This window comes from Musca autumnalis, unplaced genomic scaffold (assembly GCF_047663935.1).
Source record: "Musca autumnalis isolate F117 unplaced genomic scaffold, ASM4766393v1 scaffold_1, whole genome shotgun sequence".
Classification (NCBI taxonomy): Eukaryota; Metazoa; Arthropoda; class Insecta; order Diptera; family Muscidae; genus Musca; species Musca autumnalis.
The window spans coordinates 328890335-328901508 of NW_027411644.1; the positions used below are offsets into that span (position 1 = coordinate 328890335).

At 34.2% G+C, this 11174-nt stretch overlaps 1 protein-coding gene across 1 annotated transcript; it reads right to left on the bottom strand.

The window, feature by feature from the left end:
- Positions 1-419: 419 nt before the first annotated feature.
- tin (tinman) lies at positions 420-10882 on the bottom strand. Its single transcript, XM_073967028.1, has 3 exons — positions 10704-10882; positions 1203-1960; positions 420-808 (listed from the first exon to the last, which is right to left on the bottom strand). The coding sequence occupies exons 1-3, from the start codon at positions 10880-10882 to the stop codon at positions 420-422; spliced, it is 1326 nt and encodes a 441-aa protein (XP_073823129.1).
- Between the last annotated feature and the right edge of the window lie 292 nt (positions 10883-11174).

Sequence of the window (11174 nt, forward strand, 5' to 3'; positions counted from 1 at the left end):
TAGTAGCTATCTTAACGGTAGGTATTTAGGCACAATTTGTTTGTTTCTTAATGTTTAATACAAATTAATTTGTTTAGATTTATTATTATAAATTTTATTACAGGTTTTGTTTAAAAAGCAAGTACTATAAAAATATGTTTTTATTTTCTTTTTTTAACTAATTTATTTTTGTTTTAAATTCATGAGAGGTACAATCGATCGACTACGAGTATTGTAGTGTTAGGTAGTGGCGAATGTTTGTTTGCTTGTTGTTTGTTTTGTTTATTTTAAACGACTAATAAAACAAAAAATGACTAAAATGTTTTTCTTTCTTCACTTCTAATACTAAACATTCTATATTATATAATAAATAATTTAAAAATTCGTATAATAGAAAAACGAGAACCAAAAAAATTTTATAAAAATAATTGCTTAATGTTTTACATTGTATGCTGCGCATGTGGGTGGGTGTGCATGTGGTGCGCCGTCGCTGCTTGTTGCATCAAATGGTTGGTGTGACCCCACATGGAAATGTTTTGTGGTGGCAGTTCAGCAGCTTTGTGTTTGAGCGAGGCGGGTTCTTCGATTTCACCACGCTTTGATTTGTAGCGGCGATTTTGAAACCAAATCTTCACCTGAGTCGGTGAAAGATTTAATTTTTGGGCAATTGCTTCACGTTCAGCCCCAGTGAGGTATTTTTTCATGCGGAATCTACACTCCAACTCTAAAACTTGAGCCTGGGAAAAGAGAACACGTGGCTTACGTTTCGAGCGTGGTTTACCGTTTTTGCGCAGTTCAGATTTTGAGGATGTCACTTGCGATACATCTTCTGAAAGGAAAGAAGAAAAGAGAAATGTTTTGCAGTTAGTATTGTTTTAAACATAAACATGTTTTTGCGCAGGAAATACATATATAACGAAAATCGCATGAATCTACAAAATTTCAGAAAAAATTTTAAGTTAAGATGTATTAATTTCAACTCAAATGATCAACGTTTTGAATTATGAACAGTCGAACTTCTCTATAACGAACTTCCCTGTATAGAATATTTCCGTATAACGAAGATGCTTTTAAATCACAAGTGTAAATTTTCACACCCAATAATCTCTCTCAATAATTAATTTTCCCCATAACATAGTAATGTCTGTCCCCAAGTGCTACGCTATATACAAGTTCGACTGTATATGCGAAAAGGGGGTAATACAAATCATCAATCAACTTACTTCTTTTGCTCAGATCGCCTGTTCTCGCCACCATTGATGTTTGCTCGTACAATGATGATCCCGCTGGTAATCCCGTTGATATATTCCTCAAGGAATTGGAATTGTTTGCTGTTTCCATAAGACTTTGGAGGGTAGCTGGTGGTGGATTGGTATTATTGCTTACTGGTGATTTCTTTTGTCCCGACGATGGTGTATTTAAATCGACTTCTGTTGAACTATTTAGATCCAGGGTAGGTGATGGTGTTACATACGGTGTGGGCACATATTCACTTTTAACAATGGGTTGAGTTAAATCTATGTGGGACATGTGATGCGTGGGAAGTGTTGTTGCCGCCGCGGATGCTGTTGTACCATTTTGTGCTGTCACATGAGTTTGATAGGGATCGCTGGCATAACCATTGTATTGATGATATATAGACTGGGTTGATTGCACTGGATAACCTGGTGGCTGATATGTAGCTGTGGGTGGAACATAGTAGGGATGGGCAGCAGCAGCAGCCGCCGCCACGGCAGCCGTGTTATAACCCTGATAGCCTTGATGTGGATGGGCATGTGCTGTTGTGGCGGCATGTGTGGCATGTGTAATAAGAGGCGTTGTGTTGTAGTCCTGATAGCTGGAATAGAATTGGGCCGGTGATGGGCCGCCAGCCGTAGGCGGTAAATGATGTCCATGTGGCACCATGGGTGATAGCGTGTGGGAAGGATCGTAGCCGCGGGTATCGTAATCGTTTGAATATCCAGAATTGGCCTGTAAAGGGCTGTAACGATAACACACAAACACAAAACAAAATTTCCGATTAGTACCAAAGAAGGCATAAAAACAACAACAACAAATAAAAACATTACAACTATTTTCACAATTTCCGTTTCCTTCGACACTGTTACTGTTATTCTAAGTTAGGAAATTCTTTTCACGCTGTGACCATATGTGGACCAAGCGCCCACACGCACACTCGTTCTTTCTCTCCGTCTCTTACTCTTTTCCTAAAGAAAGTCTTGCGAAATTTATTGTCAACTTTGTGTCGCCTCCGTGGTACTTTTTTGGGTATTTTGTAAATCGATCAATGCTTACTGTGACATCATTTCATGGTTCATTTTCAATTTAGGTTTCAATGAATATTTCAACACATTTCATGAATAGCAACTGGGCGACAATGAAAGTTGGAAAAAGTAACTATTGGAACTGGGCACAAGACACAAACACAAAACATGATCTACACACATGTGAACACACACTGAGCCTAAAGCGTAAGCGTTTTCTTTCGTGTAATAATGCTACAACTAACCGTCTGTACCGTTTCAACCCGCAACAACAACCAAACTGGTCATCTCTGGCCAAAAAAGTCGTTGACTACCTTCGGCTGGCTGGCGGTGTTCTGTTCAATGTTATTTCTAGTTTGATTTATCCGTCCATCCATCCATTCATCCACATGCATATGTGTGACTGTGACAGTCCGTCCGTCGTCGTATAGTTGCTTGTCGGGTCTGTGGCTGGTGGCTTTGTGTATGAGTTTGAATATTTTTTTTATTATTATTTTTATTTCTTCCCAAAAGATCAGCAGAAACAAAAAATATTATAATTCTCACATAATGATTTGACAAAAATGAAAAGTAAACATTCAGAAAAACCAAAAATCACAAAAAATAAACGTTTTGTGGCACAGAAAGATCTTGGCTTGCTGTTGTCGTCACCGTAAGTATCTTTTTTTCATCTCCCTCTCTTCGATCGATTCTTTCCAGTGTAGTTAAATATTATTATTGTTGTTGTTGTCATTTCGCATTTTTCGTTAACGTATTTAACTAACGTCCTTTCTCCTACTCGTTAGCATATGGTTATTGCACAGTGGAGCAAAGTTATACAAAATTGTTAAGTGAAAAAAAAAACAAGTAAAAAAGTATCAGTCGGCTTTGCCGACAGAGATATAATACCCTCAGCCTGTGTGGATTGAAATACCTTTTTCCCCAAAAAAAAAAAACGTATGTATTTAGGGGGGTTTTCAAAATATTGGGCGTATGAATCGACAAAAATATGGATAGGATTAAAGCGCAAAAATTTGCGGGAATATCGACAGATAGGGCTTTTTTACCATACTACCCTACCAAAATATAATATCGCTATAAACAGGAAGGATCCACGAACAGACCCTTAACCGCACAAAAATGTTGAACATTTGTGTGGGTGGTACCCCAAGGATGGACAAGATAGGTCCCAAATTTGAATATAAACTTAGTTTCGACAATATTTAGAGATCCACAGTTTGGACCAAATCGGTTGCTGCGTCTATGAGACATCGCGCGTACCATTTTAGCGAATATTTTCGAACTTTAGGGGGGGAGGTACCGGAAGGAGTGGACCTATAAGCACCACCTTCGAATTTCATCTAATATTCGAAGAAATATTACGATATCCAAAGTGTGGACGTACGTAGTATCCTGTTCGAGCTCTCCAGTCACTACATATTGCGCCATAGGGGCTTTTTACAACTTTCGGGCTGCTTTCTCAAGAAGTATGGACTTGCCCCCTGAAAAAAATTTTACTGTCGTAAATGAGGCTGCGAATGCAAGTCGCCTCAACAAAAATCAACGTGATTCGAGAGCAGGTCTTAAAGTGAATTTTTCCAAAATGATTAAAAAGTCTCAAAAATATAATTTTTATTTTTCAAAATAGTCAGGCTTAATCCCATAGTCGTTGTTTTAATATTTTATTAAAACAACTTTAATTTATTAGTGGGAAAAAATTGGCGCACGTATCTATTTGAGCTAGCAATTGACACTTGGGTATAAAAAGTTTCTTGTTGAAAAACAAGAAATAAGGGAACTGATGAAGATCTGTGGCGAGATCTGAAACTATAGTATTCCCTGCCTTACCCCTTGGTAAACATCGCCAATTTTTTCCCACTAATAAATTAAAGTTGTTTTAATAAAATATTAAAACAACGACTATGGGATTAAGCCTGACTATTTTGAAAAACAAAATAGAAGTCGTCATCCCAAACAATATATTTTAAGTTCTCTAGCAAAAAAAAAATTATACGCGGTATGTGAGTTAACAACCGACTTTCCGTCACCCCTTGTATAAAATCATGCAAAAACAAATAGAACGCCCTTATATACTGCCCTGATTTGTCAATTTATGTGGTTTATTTCAATTTCAGTTCTGAATACTAATAGCTATTGCCATTATAACATTCCACTCTCAAATTAAACTTCTTTGTATTTTTCGGCCCACTGTATCCCACTACCCTATATTCACTTGTATGGTGATACTCCTTAGTTTAGCAGCGTACAATAATAACCGTATAACAGATACCAAACAATGTTTATGATGATGATGACGAAGTACACAAAAAAGAATAAGAGGAAGAAGATGCATCATGTGATAGTTTGCCTGTCATCATGTTTTTATAGGATTTCTCATCATTCGGGTTATTTTGAATATTTATAAAACAACAAAAAAACTCATTTGTACGTTTGCGTATGAGTCTGTCTGTCTGTCTGTTTAAACGCCTGTCCTCCTGGCCCGTCTCTGACTACGGTGTGGTTTTTGGACTAAAGTAAATATTATTTTCTTAGGAATTATTCACAACAGCAGCAGCAGCAGACGTGATCTTAGTAAACGTCTGTCCATCCCTAGATCAGCCCATCCAACGCTTGGCTTGTCAGTCAGTGGTCGATGTTAGAAAAGGCGTTATTATTATATTATTGGTAAATAATAGCGTTAGATGGACAGGCACAATGGCATGGCAAAACAAAACACAAAATGTAAAAAAGACAACAAAACCACAGACAAAAAAGTAACAAGATCATCTGGATTTGGGTTCGAAACTATTGCTATCCGTTGGCTTGGAGTTAATGGTGTTACAAACCCTACAACTACCATGTACATACATACATATAAGCTGCTGTTGGTTGGCTATTTGACTGTTGCTGCTGCTGGTGCCTGCCTTACCATTGGATAAATATTAACTTTTCTACAAGATTTATAACGAAAACAAGTCGACACAATGGTCAGTTTGGTTGGTGGGATGAGATGATGATCGAAGAAGATGATGATATGCATGCTTCGTGAGATGAGTTTGACCTTTTGTTTTCCAGTTATTTCTGGGAGGTAGTTTGTTAAACGTTTCTTGTTGTACATAATATCCATACGTATGTACGTATGTGTATATGTAATTATATTATACAAATGATGATCTTCAACATCATCGTCGCTGTCGTCGTCATAATTATGACAACGATGATATGCTGATATTGTCTGTCAGACAATGGCGACTTGTCATCGTGTCCCTTATTTTAATATGGGGTTTTTGTGGCGCAGAAATTTCAGTATAAATTTCCAAGAAATCTTTTGTCTTTCCAATGTGGAAGGCAGCAGCACTTTACACAACTTACTATCATCGTCTATGTATCTATCTCCCCCCACAAGGTACCACAAGGTATCCCTTAGTTGGTTCGATGCACCTAGCCAACAAAGCATATGTTTGAAAAGTTCAATTGGTGGTGTTGTTGTTGTTGGTTTTTCTCACATATTGTTTTGTAACAAACAAATTGTTGTAAAGCATGTATTTAAACAATATAATAGAATGTAATGACCCGCTAAATGCTTTTTTTCTATTGTTCTATTGTATGGGGACAAAATTTAGAAGCAGGACTTGTTGTAGTTTAATTGTCAATTCGCGGAAAGGGGGTTTGTAATAATCTACCAAATGATAAATGATATATGCCACGATGATTCACAAAGAATAAACATTTTGTTTTAAAATATATATAAGCGTGAGAGATTATAATAAAAGCTCTGAATTTGTTTCACTGTTTGTTTGCAGCCTGGCAACTCGTCTAAGCCATCTTCTAGCCTCCTATCAAGAACTGGGTATCAGTCTACCATGTAAAGCTTGAATGTAAATATCGCAACTTTATTTCAATAACAAGCATCAAAACCCAAAACAATCCTCTAAACTACAACAAGAAAACTAATATTCCGTCCGATATTTTTACCAAAAGGTAAATTGCATTCTCGGCTTATTAACATGGTTGTCCTATGCTTACTTCGATATCAGGAAGGTGAAAAAAGTATTATTAAGATTAGTAATAAGTTGGATGGCAATGGATTGAAACTGAACATTATGTCCTGTCAGCAACTGGGTGTCAATCGACCAAGTAAAGCTGTCACTTTCAATAGCGCTACTTTATTCCAATAACAAACATCCTAACTAAACCGATCATCTCGTTTCCGAAGGAATAAGGTAAAATTAAATATGAAAATGCTGTATGTAAATATTTAAAAAATATATAATTGTCTTGTTTTTCTTTATTGTCCTCTAAGTCTGTTTTAAGTTTTTGGGAAATAGGGTGTAGGAAAGAGTATAGAAGAACTTTCCACGCTCTTCTAAAAACTCAATTTACTTTACCGAAAAAAGGAGTACGTGTGACTACTGACTAACTCTGGCAGCTGTAAAATATGTTTCATACGTTCCCGTTTCCAGACCTTTTGACTTTTTCTTCTATTCGTTATTTTAATATATTTCAAATTACACTGTGCAACATTTTTAAGATGATATTGTGCAAACAATTCCAACTGAGGATTTTTTGAAAGTACAGACCCAAACGACAGGAAACCCTAGTTGGGTTTAAATATTGAGTTTTTAAAGAAATTCGGGGCTATATCTCTGAAACCAATGCGAATCTTCTTCTGACCTCTGAAGCAAATTTGTAGATAAGGACAAGAATAAAATATTTGGAGAAATAATGAACTCGAAAAACTACATTTATTGCCTCAAATTTCAAAATATATGCAAAAGTTCCACAATTTTTATACATTTCGCACCGTATCTCCAAAACCATTAATTTTTTCTGAATATCTTCTTTTGGAAAAATATTCTCTGGAATGTAATACACAACTCTTTGGAACATGACATTGTTGTAGAATGCCTCTATGCCATTGTTTTCAGTACATTTTTCAACGACGATTTAATAAAAATGTCAATAATGTAGTAAAATCGGAAATGCAAGAATAATCTGTTGGTGTGAACTGTGTTTGAAATGAGTGTGGTAAAAGATATGATGCAAAATACCACTGAAGCAACATGAAGTAAGCATTTTAGAGTTTCGGAATGTTCTGAAGAATTGTTGAGAACTTTATTTGGAAGATTTTTGCATGGTACAACTCCCAATAGTTTAGCCGAAACTAACAAGAATTTCAGCAATTATTTAAAATTTTCTATATTTTATAGATTTTGATGCCCTAGATGGTGTTTTTCTTATGTGGTTTTTTCAAAAGATAAGTTCTACTAGTTCAGGGCTACAATAGTGCTAAAGACAGCAAGGCCAAATTCCTATTCGTTTCTGAGATAAAGGCCTGATAAATGCAAAAAAATGTAGATTTAGCCCGGTTTAACCGGGATAAAATCCGAAAAAAAACAATGTATTTAAAAATATAGTTTGTTTTTATTTATAACCCCGTACATACAAAATTGTATTCTAAAAATAAAAATACAAAACAATTTTCAAGCAATTTTATTGCAATGCCACTACATAGTTACCATCCCTTTTTTAGAAGGAAATCCTCAAACAATATTTTTTTAAGTTTCGTTATAATTATAAATGCGAAACTGAAGTGCACCACTTGAGGTATGTTTTGACATTTGGGTAAAAAAAAAACGAAACTACTTCAAAAAATCAAAATTCCAAATGTACGGTTTATGAAATCGCTGAGGAGTTATGAATGCTCGATTTAAATAAAATATTGGCATATTTTATTTTCTATTATTTGTTGTAGTTCCTGTTAGTTTCGTTACAAAAAAAAAACACAACATTTGTGGGAAACTTTTTGCGTGGAAGCTGCTTATTTTGTAAGCGTAACAAAGTAAAAGTAAATCCAATTCGCAATCTTCATTCGCACACAAAAACAAATAATGAAAGAAATATGTATGTATGTATGTACATACAAAAGGCCTTTGTATTATTTTCAACAGTATACTTACATTCATTTGATATGTTTGTCTTCTATACAAAAGTATAATTAATATTAGTCCTTTTACGTTTCAATCCTGAGTTTAAGGATTCCTATAAATACGTTAAAATGGCTGTAACTTACAGAATTCTACGAGGCATTCAAAAGAAATTTCTTATACCCCTGTTACACTTAACCGGGTTAACCCAGTGGGTTTGGGTTTGAAATGTCAATTCCATAGTGCAAACGTCATATAAATCTTCATGAAGTGGGTTAACCCGGCAAAAAAATCTAATGTAATCGTACTAATAGATCCTCATTATAGAAGCATTTTTTTAATATTTATTTTATGTCTATAATATAAACATGGCCTTAAATATTAATTTATGAATTATAAAGAATTTTATTTAAAGAGACTAGCTTTCATGCTCATGTTATTTCTGGTAAAAAACTAATGGCAACTTAGTTCGAATTTGACTCGGCCGTTCCTCTTTATTATTTTACCAGAAATTACTTAAGCAAAAATGTCATGCTGTTTATGTACCGAAGCCTTAACTTATGTCTAAAAGCTTTGTTTGAAAGGTATATGCCAGAAAATAATAATACCGATAACACTGTGCAACATTTTTAAGGTGACCTATTCGGTGAACAATTCGAACTGCGGATTTTTTGAAAGTACAGACCCAAACGACAAGAAACCCTAGTTGGGTTTTGTTGTGTCAGATCCAGCTCGGATTTTATGGCCCCATCTAAACGTGGTTAAATATTGAGTTTTTATAGAAATTCGGGGCTATATCATTGAAACCGATGCGAATCTTCTTCTGATTTCTAAAGCAAATTTGTAGATACGGACAAGAATAAAATATTTGGAGAAATAATGAAGTCGAAAAACTACATTTATTGCCTCAAATTTCAAAATATATGCAAACATTCCACAATTTTTATACATTTCGCACCGTATCTCAAAAACCGTTAATTTTTTCTAAATATTTTCTTTTGGAAAAATATTCCCTGGAATGTAATTCACAACTCTTCGGAACATTTCATTGTTGTAAAATGACTCTATGTCGTTGTTTTCAGTACATTTTTCAACGGCGATTTAAATAAAATGTCACTAATGTATTGAAATCCGAAATGCGAGAATAAACTGTTTGTGTGAACTGTGTTTGAAATACGTGTTGTAAAAGATATGATGCAAAATACCGCCGAAACAACATGAAGTAAGCATTTTAGAGTTTCAGAATGTTCTAAAGAATTGTTGAGAACTTTATTTGGAAGATTTTTGCAAAATGTTAAATGGTTCAACTCCCAATAGTTTAGCCGATACTGACCAGAATTTCAGCAATTATGTAAAATTTTCTATATTTTATAGATTTTGATGCCCTAGATAAGTTCTACTAGTTTAGGGCTACAATAGTGCTAAAGACAGCAAGGCCAAATTCCTATTCGTTTCTGAGATAAATGCCTGATAAATGCAAAAAAGTGTAGATTTAGCCCGGTTTAGATGAGGCCATAAAATCCGAACTGGATCTGACAGGACAAACCCCTACTATGGTTTTTGTAGTCTAAATATGTACTTTCAAAAAATACATACTAGAAGTTGTTTGCATTTTCAGTGTTGCATAGTGTAATTAATCCAGGGAAAGTACTGATATAATCACTGCATATTTAATATAATTTTATAATTTCTTTCCTGATCTCTTCAAATTCTTTTTGTCAGTTCTGCATTTTTAAAATCTTTTCAAAAACATGCAGCATTTAAAACATGTGTAAAAGCGATTCATTTGCTTCAAGTCAGCCTATTCTTTAACCGACGGCATATAAATATGTATGACCAGACCATTTTACAGAAATAAGTCATTTTTTATCAGGTATCACAGCGGGGTTGATACATTTTTATTGCGATATAAAATTTATAAATATGTATATATTTTCTCAAAATATATTTATTTAATATATGATTTTTATAGACAATTAAAATCTATTAATCTGACACAAATTGTGAAAAAACACATTTTAAAAAATTTATCAATTTGTTAACAAACTAATTCATATACATATGTAAATTGATTTAATATCATAGCGTAAGTGCCCCTAAGTCCGGCATGTACCAGCAGTCGGCATATTTTCTTTTGTAACTCAATAATATTAACCCAGATACAGCCACTGGTCGTTTAAACGCCACAAAAAAGGTTGCAAAAATTGACGTAAAACTCTGGTTTTTTCGAATATTTTTGTGAGGTTTTTGCATTTTGTTATAGTATTGTCAGTTATCTGTAATTTCACGCTTCATTTGACCTACGCATTTCTACGCAATTGGCCTAAAACCCAAGCTATTCAAAAAAATTTAATTTTGTAATTTTCGATTTTGATGAAAAATTTAAGTATGCGATAAAAATTTAATTATAAAAGTTAGAATCATATAAAGAATGGGATTTGTAAGGAATATAGTAAGAGTATTTTCACAATCAAAAACCAAGGGAGTGGCATATAAGGATACACCTATATTACCCTCCAAAGTTTTTGGAAAATCTGAATCATTCTCAACTTACCTCTCCATTGTACCATATGATTCGTAGTCCTCGTTTTGATTAACCATATTCAAAATATCCTTAACAGAGAATGGAGTATTATTAAGAGAATCGGCGTTAGTTATACTCCCAGGACTCGGTTGATTGTAATCGTAGTAACCTTGAGCTACTTGTGATGATTGTTGTTGGTGTTGTAACATAATGTTTTACAAATAATTTGAATTGTTTTGCCTTTATGATCAATTGTTTCTTTTGTTTATTTTCGTTACTTAATATTCATACACTTCTTATTTTTTTGTATTCTTTTCTTTTTTTTTTTTGCAGTATTTATTTTCAATATTGTTTTTCTTTTGTTCGTCACATAGGTGGTATATAATAAAACTAATAATAAGTATAAGCACCAAACACTTGAAACGAAATCACTTTAAGAGGAGGACCAACGACCGGGGCCACTTTTAGCATGAAAAGCGAAATTGTTTTATTATTTTGCAC